Source organism: Sycon ciliatum, chromosome 8 (genome assembly GCF_964019385.1).
Source record: "Sycon ciliatum chromosome 8, ocSycCili1.1, whole genome shotgun sequence".
Taxonomy (NCBI): Eukaryota; Metazoa; Porifera; class Calcarea; order Leucosolenida; family Sycettidae; genus Sycon; species Sycon ciliatum.
In genome coordinates this window covers 22999758-23016260 of record NC_088650.1, presented here as the reverse complement: position 1 = coordinate 23016260, position 16503 = coordinate 22999758, and the positions used below count along the sequence as shown (strand labels likewise).

The 16503-nt window shown below is 47.2% G+C and overlaps 3 protein-coding genes across 4 annotated transcripts in view; all 3 read left to right on the top strand.

Moving 5' to 3' along the window:
- The window catches only part of LOC135823634 (laminin subunit beta-2-like), a 15744-nt gene extending 15532 nt beyond the window's left edge, over positions 1 to 212 (top strand). The window contains exon 12 of the mRNA XM_065336481.1: positions 92 to 212. Coding sequence (XP_065192553.1) covers positions 92 to 212 — 121 coding nt within the window. The remainder of the gene's footprint in view (positions 1 to 91) is intronic.
- A 733-nt stretch (positions 213 to 945) lies between these two features.
- Positions 946 to 11981, top strand: LOC135823633 (ATP-dependent RNA helicase DDX1-like). Its single transcript, XM_065336480.1, is given in 15 exon segments — positions 946 to 993; positions 1644 to 1670; positions 2163 to 2252; positions 5299 to 5349; positions 5874 to 5948; positions 6270 to 6293; positions 6295 to 6333; positions 7161 to 7212; positions 7649 to 7881; positions 8562 to 8634; positions 8878 to 8950; positions 9515 to 9557; positions 9792 to 9887; positions 10304 to 10424; positions 10854 to 11981. Coding segments are annotated over 15 exon segments (1170 nt in total). The 3' UTR covers positions 10979 to 11981.
- Positions 11982 to 14886: 2905 nt separating this feature from the next.
- The window catches only part of LOC135822377 (serine/threonine kinase-like domain-containing protein STKLD1), a 50123-nt gene continuing 48506 nt past the window's right edge, over positions 14887 to 16503 (top strand). For both annotated transcript variants that reach the window (XM_065335128.1, XM_065335129.1), the window contains exons 1-2: positions 14887 to 15120; positions 15255 to 15358. In XM_065335128.1, the coding sequence (XP_065191200.1) occupies positions 15030 to 15120; positions 15255 to 15358 (195 nt within the window). In that variant the 5' untranslated portion in view covers positions 14887 to 15029. The remainder of the gene's footprint in view (positions 15121 to 15254; positions 15359 to 16503) is intronic.

Genomic DNA, 16503 nt, shown 5'->3' with positions numbered 1-16503 from the left:
ACAGGCCAGCAAGTGGTAACTTCACCTTCATTCCATAATGCTGGATGAGCTTAATCATGAGCTGTTCTTCTGGCTCTGTCTTGTCCACCAGTCGCTCAATACACTTGGCAAACTGTGCCGTACGTAGTTTCTTTGGTGTGATGATCTTCATCCACATCTTGAAGAATGCAGGAGTTGTCTTGAACGGCCCTGCGTTTCTCTTCCATGTTTAGGGGCAACCCTGATCCACTCCACTTCTTGATACAGTGTGAGTGGAATTCATGCGCACACCCCCAACCCAGCAGCAGCAACAAGTGTACTTGGAGTCTCCCGACATGCAACACAGATTATATTCTCAATCAAGTGGTCGATATGGGTTGCCATGGACTCACACGGCACTACTTTCTGCAGTGTAGCGTGCACAATCAAGGAGCTGTATGCCCTGGTCTCATGGGTGATTGCTTTTAAAAATACACCCCGTTGAGGTACCACTGATAGATGCCCTCCTCCTCAGAGATGTGTACCGTCCCATCCTCTCGATGCCGAACGTTGTATCGATACCACTCTCGGATACGATCGTCCTTTCCCATTTCCCTTTGCGAGTTTGTCTCTCGCATGTGTGAGCCTTTGCTTCAGGTTAGCCCGCTGCTGAACCACGTGTGCGTACATCGCTACGCGCTGAGGGCCGGGGAGAACCTACTGGGAAACCGGAGGCGTGCGTTGTGCACTGGTCCCACCTTCACAGCATTATGCCAACGTCCTGTTGAGTGTGCTATCGACTAACTGATGATCAAAACATGCAAACGTGCACACTACAGTCAACATTTAGGGTGAGGGTTAGGGTTAGGGCCCGTTGGGCCTGAGCTGCGTAGCGATCACTTGATCAGCTGATCTGTAATGTCATCGAGCAATATGACACTGCTGTAGGGTGTTTTCACATCTATCATATGACCATACAGGACAGCCATGTTGGCTCCAACTCCACTCAACCCCCGCATCTATGGGTCACATGATGTAGGCCATGTTGGTTCCACCGTCCACATGCCATGATCACTTTCTACACAAGTTTAGTCACATGACAAACTGATGTGAAACCACTCTGTAGGGAGTGCGGCTAGCATGATAAAAGAAAGGAAAGGAAAACTAGATTTTAAAGCAAAAAGTGAACGTGAAGAAGAAATATATTTGAGTAAAATGGACAAGCAGAAATGTAGCTTGTGCGTCTGGCAGAAAAATTGCTTGCATTTAGCTGGGGGTGAGAGCAGTGCTGTCAGATATTGGAAAAAACTAAAATAGAAAAGGGAGAACGGCGACGGAATCGCAGAATAAAACAACAGGAATATCAAGTAAGATTTGAACACTATTTTATATGCATAATTTAGTATTTAATCGATGGATCAGACAACAACGAAAAAGGCGACGGAAAGTTGATTGATTCAGAGCTTGCGCTTAAGTGGAAACTTCAATGTTGTTGTTCCAGACCTTCATTCTCGCATGTTGCATCTACAAAACTTCCTTAGAAATTCGTCTTGCGATGCGGAAATTGACTTGCAGCCTGGGGTGACTAGGGTGTCGTGGCAGCTAGCAATCTGCCGTGTGGAATGTATACTTCTCTCTCTATTCATTTACATAGTGTCCTCTGCCTCTTGTTTGCCTTACTCCAGGTTCGATTCTACATCCTGGATGAGGCTGTAAGTGTTTCTGCACTTTATTGATTCTGCTGCTGCTGCTGCTGCTTTACTTGAACACTGTTCCTTGACAGTCCTACTCCAGTAATCCAAACATTTGTTTGCAAGCTGTTTTTGAAATGCTCTGATTATCCAAGTCAGCCTCTACATGCACACAGTAATGCCCATAATAATATTGTCTAGTTTCACTTATTTGTATTGCTAGCAAATGGGCCAAATGCCAGTATACCCGCGTACCTAGTCACGCAGTAAATCAGGCACTGAAGAAGCAATCGAAAATGCACAAGACTGCACGTTGACGTTAGTTACTTACTTGTACGTGTGTGTGTGTGTGTGTGTGTGTACGTGTGTATGTGTGTACGTGTGTGTGTGTGTGTGTGTGTGTGTACATGTGTGTGTGTATGTGTGTGTGTGTGTGTGTGTGTGTGAACGTGTGTGTGTGTGTGTGTGTGTATGTGCGCGTGTGGTTGTGATTGTTTGATTGCTTCCTTTCAGGATGGACTGCTGACGCAAGGCTATGAGAAGTTCATCATGTCTATGTATTCACAGATTCCCAGTAGTCAGCCGGATGGTCGTCGTATGCAGGTTAGAATAGATGACTTGCACAAAGATCCGAGCCGCGAGTGAGACGGGGCAAGTGCACCCTGTGCACCCAGGCTACACTGCGGGCACCCTACACCAGTGTACACCGTCTGTAGACTAGTGTAGTGTACTTTTTTTGTCAGCATGAATGAACGGTGCACGGCATGTACATGTACATGATCAGTACCGTCACTGTCTTCAGCAGCTCATGAGTCATGCATGTGCACTTGTAGGGTTAGTGGAAGCAGGTATTGTACTACTCCCTGGAAGTACATGACTGTATTATTATGTGAAGAGAAGCCAGGCGTCCAAATCAACCCAAAATACTCTTGCCTTATTCTTCGGTGAAATAGATAACAAAATTGTCTTACTAAACAACAGTGAGAAGCAACCTCGATGCACCCAATAATATGGCATCCGGGAACAGCAAGTGTGGCACGAGGATCCCAAGAACACGTCAAGTTCCATGCTACCCGCCGCCATCAAAAGAACGAAGGATAACTGTGCTAGCCTAGTTCATATTCAATGTAACGCTAACGGTACGGGATATAGGAGCCTGTTGGGAAGGCGTGGGTGAGCTGTAAAATCTTGTACGGTTCGCACAGCACAACATACATGCAGCAGTTATTGCGACGGTTAACGTTGATGGACGAGAGTCATAAAGTCCATGGGGGTTGACGTTTCTGGGCTTCCTTTCCGAAAGGAAAGTTTTATTTCTTCTCAAAAAAGCAGAATCATGCTAATTATACCAATCTGTTATGAAGACAAGGAAGCAGCCATGGACATTGTGCCATACTAAAGGAACGACAGGAAAAGATAAAGCACTTCATCTGAAAACTCAAGGACTATCCATAAATACAGCAAATGATAATCCTAGCCTGGTAATGTCCAACTCCGTCATGTGAGCCATTCGGTGAGTTATTATGAGAAGCATAATGTTCGAAATGCTGAAATTTGAACAGTTGCAGTTGTGTTCGTCGCCACACAATGCCATCGCCAGTTCACATTCGAAATGTAGCCATTTTTACGCTTGCGTCCCTGTACACGGCATGGAAGGCTGAACAGATTCAACTCTTCCATCGCTTCCTGATCTGTACAGTAGTGCGGTTGCGTTCCCGTTCCTGACACTCACATCCGTCTCCGCTAACCAGCATCATGAGCACTCCAATGGTTCCCGCCGCTCCTTCCGTATCGTCCCAGCGCGCCCCGTCAAAATGTGAATTACTGTAGGCAACGGAGCCAGTGTATGATGAAGGTGAATGCACTGTTTGATGATGCTCCAACAAATCCTTTCTGAGACTGAGACCCAGTCGGAGCCGCATCGTCGTCATTACCAGCTAATCATGGGGAGGTATAATGTGACTTTCCACCACTCCCTGATTCAATCATAGTTTGCGAGCCTGCGCCAAACTGCTTTCTCACTAGAGCCAGGCATTGGATACATATGGCTTCAGTAAGGTTTACAATGCTATGTCTCTGGCCTAAGTCCAAGTCTAGATACAGCTGCTCAGAGTCAGGGCTGATGAAGTGTTCATATCGGAACAAGTGAGACTTCAACAGTAGCTAGTACACATTAGGCCTGAGGACTTCGCAGCGTTTCTCCAGCACACTTGTTCTCTCCTTCAACTCAGATACTACTTGAAGTACTACTAAAGGCCATCTGGCTCTCACACTCAGTCCTTCCACCCCTCATTTTCGTGGTTTGGGCTCAGTTCCACTCGTGACTCGGCAGGTTCCTGGCCTCTCCGCAGTCTGTCCTCAGGAGAGAGTCGCTCTGGATCTAGTGCAGCCGAATCGAAGGGAATCGAGTTATTTCTCAGACGTCCACAAACTTTCGTTGTGCTTGACTTCGCTTCCACTGCGGGAAAGTAGTCACACTTCAGGACCACGACGTGCTTGTTGCAGCCTACACCAATGATACTAAAAATATTCCCTCATTTTTCTGCCTCCCGGCCGGCCGGCTCGGAAAGGAACGTATGGAATGGGAGCGTCAGTTCCATCTCTCGTCTGCTAGTGCATTCAGGAGCGTAGCAGCGCTTCGGCATGACGATACAAGCCGAATCAAAACAACTCTACTCTCTAGCCAAAAAAACTAGCTCAGTGTTCTTCAGGCAAAAAGCGAAACTTCGAAAGTCACGAACTCAAAAGGTGGGGAAGTCAGAGTCAGAAGGTCCACTTGCCCCGTCTCGAACCCAGACAATCTTTGTGCAAGTCATCTATTGGACCGTGTACGCTGTGCACGAAGTGTATGCTGTCTATTCTGTGTATGCTGTATATGCTGTGTATGCTGTGTAATATACAGTTAGTGGTGAAACGAATATCAAAACCCAGTAGCCGAATATTCTTTGGCTTAACGAACGAACGAATATTCTTTCGTTAACACGGATGACATCACACGCCCTCCTCTCAGTCATTTTGTTGGATATTGTCACTATTATTAGGCATGACAAACGAAGGCACATATTTCTCCACCATTTCTAGGTCAATTTTCACAAAATCCCCAGCTGAAGTGCATTTTACACGCTCAAAAAACAGCTCAAGACGTGATTTTTCGTTCGACCGCCATAACTCCATTCCAGGACCTGGGATCGCGTCCAGGTTGCTTCGAGACGACAGCTGAGAGTTTTCTAATGCAGATGGAACTTTCGATGAAGCGGTTCGGTCAAGTATTCGCGAAGTTACGGAAGTTTGAAGTCGCCCGGTAAACTCTGCATACCCGGTTAGCGAATATTCGCCATGAGAAATATTCGTTCGAATGTGACAAACCGAACGAACTTTCGAATATTGGGTATATTCGTTTCACCACTATATACAGTATATGTTTGAGTTTCCTTTTCTTATACATGTATTGCTGTTCTTTATGGCCGGATTGTGGCTGTATCTGAATGTCTCTCCCATGCCATTCTAACACCACTCCAGATTGCAACTGATTTAGTAATGGCTGTGTTTGTACTGGGGTGTGATTTCCTTCGTACCCGTACCACCGTATTATTGAAACTGCTTACACTCTCTGTTGTCAATATGTTTGGGTTTGCTATCCCTTTTGTAGATGGTGGTGTGCTCAGCAACCCTTCATTCATTCGAGGTCAAGAAGTTGGCGGTGAGGTCTATAAGCTGTTTTTAGCACTGTGTGTATATTGTTGTGGCTATGGAGATTTGTAACTGACCTGGTATCTTAGTCTTACTAGAAGTATGAGATGTATTGCTGTCTTGATGTGTTTAGTGCTATTGAGGTATCAAGGACATGCTGAGAGTAAGAGAGACAGACAGACAGACAGACAGACAGACAGACAGACAGACAGACAGACAGACAGACAGACAGACAGACAGACAAACCGACAGACAGACAGACCGACAGACAGACTGACTGACTGACAAACAGAGAGACTGACAAACAGAGAGACTGACAAACAGAGAGACTGACAAACAGAGAGACAGGCAGAAACAGAGAGACAGACAGAAACAGAGAGATAGAGAGACAGACAGAGACAGACAGAGAGACCTGGTTGTCTGTACTGTTGGCGCTCCAGCAGGATTCCAGTGGCTGGAATGCAGCGCTGTGTTGTTTACTTTGTGTAGCCACGCTATCTTGCGTGCGGTTTGTTTTCATTCTCTGGTTGGTAGGAGCGCGTCATGCACTTTCCTACCTGGGTGGATCTCAAGGGGCAGGACAGTGTGCCGGAAACTGTTCACCACTCAGTAAGTTACCTGTGCAATGCTGACAGTCTATGCATTTGGCCAATTAAGCAGTACATCAATGCTGTATAACACTTCATACTTGGTGGATCTTTATATTCGGTAATTTTTTAGGGTCGCGTGATCCCTACTGGCAACCATTGATACCCAATTTTGGGTCAGGGCCATGTGTCTACCCCGGAACTGGCTTTAAGAAACCAGAGATTGTCCGTGATCTTCATGTAGTGTTAGGTCAGTACCTGACTCGGATACGATTGTATGGGTGTGTGCGCGTGCGTGTGTGTCTGTGTGTGTGCTGTATTGATGTATTCCTCTGCTATTTAGTACTGCTTCATTGACCCGGAGAAGGACGGACTCTTCATGGCACAGTCTAAAGCGCAGCGTTACCGTATGTATACACCATGCACTGCAACTATACACAATACCCTGTACACGGGGGGGGTCTTAGAATCTAACCCCTTCTAGGTAGGCCACGCAAGATCATAGTACCCCACGCGATGTGCGTTTTGAATCCGGATTTGATAGTTTTATGCGATCCGTGGTCTATTCAACTCGGTATCGGGATCGTGACCTGTTGACCCCAAGCCCAACCCAGTCCAGCTAGCCATCAATTGTGGGAGCTTGCATGAACCGGTCCTGCCCAAGGGTGTCTGGAACGAGCAGCTTGGGGGGGGGGGGGGGACCCACACCATTTGGTGCTCATGTCGTCTCCCTGTCTGCTACGATTCCCTGCTATACACTTTACAGCTACACACACACACACACACACACACACACACACACACACACACACACACACACACACACACACACACACTATTGCTGTTGTTCTATTCGCCTTATGCTGTGTCACCTTCTGGTGTACGAGTATAAACCACGCTTTTAGTTCTAGAAACCAGCCAGAAATGTGCTCTGAAACTCTTTTATACGCTATTAGTCATGTGTTTTTGCAGCAGAAAATACAAATTGAAATACAAGATTACTGACGACACGTGTCTCACAGGACCGTGGTGGCAATATGATACTAGTGCAGTAGTGTAGTGCTGTTGGCAATCATCATGGCCTTTGCAGCAATGGCTGTACGCAACGTACAAGATTGCCAACTTCCACGTACTTGTGTCCCGAGTGACCCCAAGGCAACAAGGTGATGAGGTAAATTCAACAGCCTTGAAGGCACGTCATCAAGCACGTAATGTTTGTGTTGTGTGACTGTAGACTGACGGCGTTCATCAGAGGGACAACACACGGGCGGGCATGGTCACAAAAGGTAAGAAACTTATCCAGTATGATTCAGTGGAATGGGAAACCCCTGTATGTGGGTGTGTATGTGCGTGTGTGCGTCTCTCTCTCTCTCTCTCTCTCTCTCTCTCTCTCTCTCTCTCTCTCTCTCTCTCTCTCTCTCTCTCCCGTCTTCTACATGTATAGAGAATTGTGATCAAGACGCAGCAATAATTTACCTGCTACATTGTACATTTATACTGCTCTTTATAAGTCTTGTAACTTGTTATTACTGGGTGCAGACATCAAGACTGGCAATATTGGAAACACACATCCCAAATAACGTTTTGTAATGGTTTGCGTGAGACTTGGCTGGACTGAGTTTTCCATATCCATGGGATCGCCACCACCCTCAGGGATTAAGGCGCAGATGCAGCTCCTAAAGCTGATGTTGACCTGTGTGGACCTGTATGTGTGTTTCACAGAGGCAATGTCTGAGGCGGTCAAGCGGCTGAAAGGCGAGTACTTGGTGCGTGCCATCGACGTGCACCGCATGGACCAGGCCATCATCTTCTGCCGCACCAAGCTGGACTGCGACAATCTGGAGCAGTATCTGAATGTATGCGGTGGTGGTGGCCGTTCCAACAAGTACTCCTGTGTGTGCCTGCACAGTGATCGCAAGCCGCAGGAACGCAAGGCCAACCTGGAACAATTCAAGGTGAGCGGATTCTGGAAGTACTGTGGCTGCTCAATGAGAACCTGTCCCATGAAGAACCTACCGTATTTTCCAGAGTGTGAGCCGCATGGAGATTGTTTGTCACGAAATACAGACGTCTACCCCATTTACCACCGTTAATTTGACTATCCTAGTATAAGCGGCATCGCGCCGACTTTTCTTGGATGAGTCACTTGTGTTCTAAGTGCGACTTATCCTCTGCAAAATACAGTAACACTTTGTTTCAGTGGGCACCCGCACCCGCAGTGTTTTCAATACCATGGCTACTGCTGCTGTGCGGTTCCCTACATGAACTGACTGATGAGCCAAGACTTCATCGTGCAGTACTGTGGATGCACGGTCTGCTATAAATGAAATCAACATACATCACATACGTCACATACATCATCACGCTGTACCGTTCCTCTGAGATGCCATCATTGATACTGTGTCCAGCCCAGGCCGAAAGGTGCACAATGAGTACATCCTGTGCACCATTTGGAAGGTGCTGTGGGTGGGGAAAATCAGCAAAACACACTTTTATCCTTTCAATCCAGTGTAAACAGGCATTTCAGATAATCAATGATGCGCGTAGTTGATGTTGTTCGGATAACGAACACAAGTGTTTGACGCACGTGGTTTTTGCTGATGCTGCTTCTGCTGTTTGTGTTGTTCAATGTCAGGCTGGCCAGGCAAAGTTCTTGATCTGCACGGATGTTGCTGCACGTGGTATCGACGTCCGTGGCGTACCGTTCAGTAAGCAGTCCTTGTGTGTGTGTCGCTCGCTTGTTTTCTCTCCAAAGGAAAAGTCGCAACGGTGAAATCATGCCTTTTCAAACAATACTCAAATCTATCCTTTTATAAAATCTTACCTCCGCAAAGGGGTTGGTTGAAGGAACATCTTTCTCGTGCAATAACACCAGCCACCAGCATATTGTGCTGACCTGCTGCTTGATCACTCACCGTTTTCCTTGCGTTTTGCTCTGTGTGCTGTGACAGTGATCAACGTGACTCTTCCGGATGAGAAGCAGAACTACATTCATCGTATCGGCCGTGTAGGCAGAGCAGAAAGGTACAGATGTTCAATTGCGGTGTGTCTATGCTGACGTGTAGACTCGGGCTCGAGAGAGAGAGAGAGAGAGAGAGAGAGAGAGAGAGAGAGAGAGAGAGAGAGAGAGAGAGAGAGAGAGAGAGAGGGGGGGGGGGGGGTGCTGCACACGCATTAACCTTACTTGAAATTTGCACTTTTGGACCGATTGATTTGGCGTTGTTCACTACATCGTGGCTCAGTCATGTCTCAACAAATTTTACAATCGAGCATTGGTACATGAGTACATGAGTAGAGAGAACCCAAATGACCCACCGGCCAATGTACTCTAGAAACTAAGTGCCAAGCTGCTCGATCGGGGCTTGTATCCTGTGAGTTTCAGCCTTTTTGAATGCGATTTTGTAGGAGACGAAGAATACTCGAATATTCGATGGGTGAAAATCCAATTACTCGAACTCGGAATCTCGCTGCAAACTTTCACCTCTAGTATATCTTAGGAATACCAGCTGAAGATCTTTGAAACCTGTCATGCGGCTCCAATGCTTTCATCTTGCCGTGTCTTGTTCTTGTGTTGTACACTGTATGCAGGATGGGACTGGCTATTTCTCTTGTGTCAACGGTTGAGGAAAAGGTCAGTTGCTCCTACTGCTCTGCCTACTTCACAATAAGAAACTCATTCTGAAACACACGGTTGTGGGTGTATTGGCCTAAACGAGTTTTGTGGTGTTGGGTAAATTGACTTAGCAATCATCATTATATTTACTGTGGTGACTGGAGTGTGATTGCCTATCCTTTTTTCACTTCAAAACAATGCAGCTATGGTGTGCGCTCGTTCTGATTCGTTGGTTTGGTGCCCGTGTTGCAGGTTTGGTATCACAAGTGTCCAAGCCGTGGCAAGAGCTGTAACAACACCCGCCTGGTGGAGCAAGGTGGATGCACTATCTGGTACAACGAGGTCAAGGTAAGAACAACTGGCAGCATACTGCCAACGTATAACACTGCACTGCTGCTGCACTGCTGCTTGTTACAACCCACACACACAGTTTTGTACTACAGTCAGACCTCGCATAACCGCACACATCCGTTTTCCACAAAAATATCCGGATAGGCGAGGGAACCGGATAATCGAACACACATACTGTATGTAAGCATGGCATATGCTGTACATTTGTAACCAACTATTTTCTTCCGGATGGCGAGGGATCCGGATAAACGAGGACCGGATAAGCGAGGTCTGACTGTACCACCCATTATAATTATTATTAGTCCATGTAGCTGACTACCACTGCGTTCATTTCAAAGGGTCTAACACGTGCGTGTGTGTGCGTGCGTGTGTGTGTGTGTGTGTTTGCCTATGCTTGTGTGCTTGTCTGACAGTTGCTACGCGATGTGGAGGCCCATCTTGACATCACCATCCCACAGGTCGAGGCTGACTTGAAGGTTGAGCAGAATGAATTTGATGGCAAGGTCACGTACGGACAGAAGAAGAAGCCGAGCAGTAAGTGCTCATGGTCCTTTGTCATCTTGCTTCTTCTTTTGCTCTTTGTAATCGTAGTCTAGTGTATGGTCATACACTCATACTCGTACTCTTAATCTTGTCTCGACTGTATAAATGTGTTTGCCTTTGCAGTGTAAGCACACGTTGGCAAGAAGATATTTAAAAGTAACTTCTCGCTAATACGTTAACAAGCAACGAGGCGACAACAGTTTGAAAATTGCGAACAAAGGACGAGCTGAATCAACATGTGCAACGGCTTTATTGCATCAATGTGATAACAATGTAGAGAACGAAAAAATGTAATGGACTATGATGAAATTACAGCCAATAGTCGGAAGCCGTTATCATTTCATCACTACTTGTTCATCTGGATGATAAACTGTATACTTCTGACATGATTGTGTCCATGTGTACATGTGTGTTGCGCAGGTGCCAGTGTGTACGATAATCATGTTGAGCAGCTGGCATCATCCGTTGCCGATCTCTCACGGCTCGAGAATCATGCGCAATCGTCGTTCCTGCGAATGCGCTACATGACGAACTGGACCAAGTGAATAAGGATGACGGCTTGAATCATGACGGTTGGATCATGATGGCATTTTTTGAAGCAAGCCATTTCCCTCTCTACTCTCCTGCTGTAGTTTAAATCCGTTCTGGTAGTACTGCGAGCCTCTCAGGGTGCTGTGCACTGGGCGTGTGTGTACGCACTGGGCGTGTGCCATGCACTTGGTGTGTGCGTATGCACTGTGTGTGCGCTATGCATGCGTATTGGCAGTGATTTGAGATTCATTGCTGCCAACGGGTGCATTTCTAGCCGCTCTACTCACTGCTAGCATGCCGTACGTTGTCTCAGCACACACCCTGGAGACACGCCCTGGAGAACAGCCTGCCTCAAGAACGTTTCCTTGGAGCAAGACGCTTCAACACCAGGCTTCCTGATGCTCCTCATTGCTCCGCTAATCTGGAAATTTGTCAGCTGCTTAGAGCAATATGCGCTCAGCTGTAGGTGCTCTGCTGCGAATCCAGTATCTCCGGGAGGAAGATGGTATTCATATTGAAAAAGAACTATTGATCCACTATTCAAACTTTACTCGTTCTATTTGGCTGGTGCTGCATGGAGTCTTATATGGCACGTACTGTCACTGGTGCAATGTTGGCCAAGCACGTAGCTGTTTTGCCTCCTTGATTGTGTTGCGTTGTGTGTTTTTGGAGTGCAGTTGCGCTAATGCCATGGTGCTGCTGGCGATGCCATGGTCTCCACTCAGCCTTCACTACTGCTGCTGCCTGCCTTTGCCCAAGATCATCACTATATCACCATACCTATACAATAATGACTGTAATTATGCTGGTTGTGTTGAAGCAATGGCTTCATTGCTCCGCTCCTTTCCTAATTTTAACATTGCCGGAAAGTGAATATTGCCCGTGAGTTTGGTGTGCGGTACATGCTGCTCAGTGTCCCTCACTGTTCTGTTGTTTCCTGTGTTCAGACACACACTCAGGCACTCCGACTGAGCATGAGGGTGTTTCATGACCGCGTACGACGGTGCACGGGTAAACTGTTGTGTACACTGACTGCTTTTGGGAAGATGTGTTCAAACCACTATGGCGATGGTCTTGGACTGGTACTAGCAAGAGTACATAACCTACTCTTGGTACTACTACTACTACTACCGGTAGTAAGTCTTGGGGTGTATTGTACTGCTGTATACCGTGGTTACTGTATCTCGTGCAGACCTGCACACACACACACACACACACCTCCAGTGTACACCCCCCCCCCCCCCACACACACACACATCCAGTGCAATTTCAACGGAAGATGTCTCAGGAACGCTTGGTCGGATCGAAGTGCGGCCTTCACCATTCGACTCGGCGTCTAAAACTCTACAGGCCATAAAGACTTTAATAGGGGCCGTCCGTAAATATCGAACTGTTTTCACCAAACGAATTATTTTAGTTTAGACCCAACCCCTCCCTCCCTCCCCCTCAGAACGTAAAAAATGTTGACATACATGCATATACAACGGCCATGTACATGATACAATGTTTTCTGAAACGAAATTGGTCAACCCCCTCCCACCCCATAACGAAATTATTTCGTTTTGTGAAAAAACTTCGATATTTATGGACGACCCCTTAGTAATGATGTTGCTTTGCAAGCAAAAATTCAGTGGTGGTCACTGGTGATGGGTGCATGGTGGTGATCAGGGAGTCGTAAAATACCGTATACCGGTATATTGTATTTTGCGACTCCCTGGTGGTGATGGTGACCGATGAGGTTTTTCCTTCATTGTGCCCATTTTTCCTTGATCTTATAGTTATACTTTACTAGCAGCACCCCCGCCAGCGTTGCCTGGCCGAATGTGGCATGCGCGGGTGAAGCAAGTACATGAACAGCACACGTGCTCAGCACGTGGTGGTGGCCAGACCGCTGAAGTCCTGGTGAGGGAGGTTCTTCATCGTTGGAAGGAGAAGGAGGGACGTCTGTTACGCCTTCGGGAGGCTGGTCAGGGTTGTCCATCACCTGGTGGCGGATGAAGCGGCTCAAAAAGTTCAAAAACTTACGAACAAAAGTGCGATGCGCTCTTCACTGCAGATCAGATGCAGAGTGCAGTCAGTGCAGATCTTTTGTATCCTTTTGTTGGAGATGTTTCTATTTGCAGAGAACGGTTCACGTGGTCCGCAGCGCTTGTGCGGCTGCTAGTGCTACCTATGGCCTAGGCTAGGTGGCTACATGATTCGCACGCTTCGCGTGCTCAGTGCTTCTGCGCGCGGCTGCTACTGCTACTCGTACTGATCGTGTCTGCTATAGTATAAGTATAAGCGCTACCACCGTAGAAATAAAAATCCGAAGGAAATACGACAATTTTACTGCGTCTGTAGCTTGTGTTGTAGCGCACCCATGATGATTCGCACGCTTCGCGTGCTCAGTGCTTCTGCGCGCGGCTGCTACTGCTACTCGTACTGATCGTGTCTGCTATAGTATAAGTATAAGCGCTACCACCGTAGAAATAAAAAATCCGAAGGAAATACGACAATTTTACTGCGTCTGTAGCTTGTGTTGTAGCGCACCCATGATGATTCGCACGCTTCGCGTGCTCAGTGCTTCTGCGCGCGGCTGCTACTGCTACTCGTACTGATCGTGTCTGCTATAGTATAAGTATAAGCGCTACCACCGTAGAAATAAAAAATCCGAAGGAAATACGACAATTTTACTGCGTCTGTAGCTTGTGTTGTAGCGCACCCATGTTCTGAATTCCTGCTGGGTGGGTCAAGCCAGACTCTCTTCCCTGTTCCATCGCCTCTCCAAAAGTATATTCTGACATTGTTGAGATTTACAGATGAGAAATTGCACACCTGTCAAATCGTTTCTGATTCGAGCACCCGGGTCTACGTACCTACACTGTTCGCACGCTTCGCGTGCTCAGCACGTGGTGGTGGCTACACGATTCGAACGCTTCGCGTGCTCAGTGCTGTGGCTGCTTCCGCTAGCTACACGATTCGCACGCTTCGCGTGCTCAGTGCTTCTGCGGCCGCTAGCTACACTGTGCTACACTGTTCGCACGCTTCGCGTGCTCAGGGCAGCGCTGCTCCGCAGCGCTTCAGCGTGACACAAAAACACACGTCACAGGTGCCTCTTCTTTATAAGGAGCGTGACACACACACAGACACACGTCACAGGTGCCTCTCTTTTATAAGTAAGGGGTCGTCCATAATTATCGAACTTTTTTCACGAAACGAAATAATTTCGTTATGGGGTGGGAGGGGGTTGACCAATTTCGTTTCAGAAAAGTTCGATACATGTACATGGCCATAGGAGCAGTGACACACTTGCGACTTTTGTTGTATATGCATGTATATGTCAACAATTTTTACGTTCTGAGGGGGAGGGAGGGAGGGGTTGGGTCTAAACTAAAATAATTCGTTTGGTGAAAAAAGTTCGATATTTACGGACGGCCCCTAAAGATAGTAAATAATTGTTATACATCATGTTCGCATGTTCGACAAAACGTACTTGTCCAAGCGCGAAAGTAGGGCTCCAGTACAGCTAGCTGCATTTACCATGTTTACATGATGTAGTAACCATGGTAACTGTTGCTACTTTTGCCTTCCCGAAAAGTTGAGTTTGAGTTTCTTCTCTGAGCCGCTGATTATTAGCCAGATCATTTTGGGTGGTCCTTTCGCACACGGGTTCAGCTTTATCGAAGCCCAATATTGTTGCCGACATGGAGCGTTCACCTCCGTCAGGACAAGCGACCTTCAACCGTGGCGTGGGCAAGGCACTGCCTCAGCGCGATGCAGCCCTGGGCTGTAGCTAGCCACTACAGTGTGGCTGTATGTAGCCATCACCATGATCACTACCATGATACTCGTACTCGTAGTCGTAGATCTACTAGTACTAGTACTAGTAGTAGTACACGTAGACGACGGCTGGATCATGCATGCACGCTGTTCTGCGAGGCACACCACAATGCAATGTGAAGAGGCGCTTGCGCAAAAAGTTTCTCTTTCGAAGTGGCGCTCACATGCCATGGTGCACTTGCGAGCGGCTGCAGTTTACAAGCAATCCAAACCCACTGCTGCAAGGAGCAGCGGGTTGCCAACATGGCCACGGGTAGACGCTATTTGTACGGAAATGCTCCAGGACCTAGCGTCGACAACACAAAACCGACGACGAGTCAGAGTGATCGCATTGGTAAGTAACGCATGTTTGTCGTGGGCTTCTGGCGTTTTTTTTGTGGCGTCCCTTGATGTGGACGACCCAATGCCTTCAACTGTATATACCCGGGTATATTCCGTTGTGGACTTCTGTTTCTTTCCAACTGCCAGCGAACAATGATCGGCCAAAAACAGCGCCCGCTCCACATTCCAAAACGCTACACACACGAAAATTCAAGTCGGCGGACGGCTACACCCAAATTGCAGGATACAAGGTAAGACCTCCCTCATTCCTCTGCAGAGGGGTCTGCGTGGTGGACTACTGTAACATCTAATGCCGTAATGGTGGCTGGGCAAGAGAAAGGGAAGAGAACTTGATGGGAGACCATACCAGGATTACACACACGGGGGGGGGGGGTGATGGGTGATTCCTCAAGCCAGGTAAGTGCCGAACATGTACCAGTACTGGCAGTACTGGCAGTAGGTGCTAGTTATCTGCTGGTGGAAGTCTGGGTCCTCCCTTGAATAAATGTAATAATAATGCTCTAAGCATCTGAGCTATGGTCAGTATGGGACACGGCTGAACCTAGAAGGTGCTGACAAGTAAGTTTTTCACTGTCCAAAGGCAGCTCACAACACGTTCCACGCATACTGATGGCACTGGATCTTTTTTTCTTTGGTGTTGCCCGCGGTTGGTACCGTCATATATCTGATTCTGTCCCTAAATCTTGTCCGCACGTAGGCCAGTTGGGTTTCACTATATTAGTGAACGTGTCATCAACATAACGTAGCCAAGTCTTGATCATACCGTATCTCCACATTTCCCTAGCAAGTGTTGATCATACCGTATCTCCACATTTCCCTAGCAATTGCTCCTCCTGCCATTCCTAGGATAGGTCTCCTAAGACCGGAGAAAGTGGGGAACTCATGGCTGCTCCTCTGGTTTGCATGAAGAACTCTCGTCTTTATATCTGAAATACGTGTTGTTGACGCAGAACTCAACCAGTGTAGTAATGCTGTTAAAACACACAGTGAAGTTTTTCATTCACTAGGATCTTGTGCTGCTAGTTTCTCCCTCATACTTGCCAACCATACCGGTTTTCCCGGTATTATACCAGGAAACTACGGTCACTACCGGCATACCGGGGATTTTTGACTTTGATCGAAAAACTACCGGTATTGGCACTGAACCATGAGTGTTCAAAAAACGGTTGTTTTTTTGGTGTATTAAAGGGGAAGTGCATCGATTTTTCGAGTAGGGTCCAGAAGAAAGACAATTAATCGAACCGATATCAAATTTTGATATCGGTTCGAATGGCATATCTCTCGCTTCCATACGATAAGCCAAACATTCCAAATCGCCAATTGTATACTCACGTTGCCATAGCGACCAGCGCAGCGATAACTTTCGAAAGGCTTA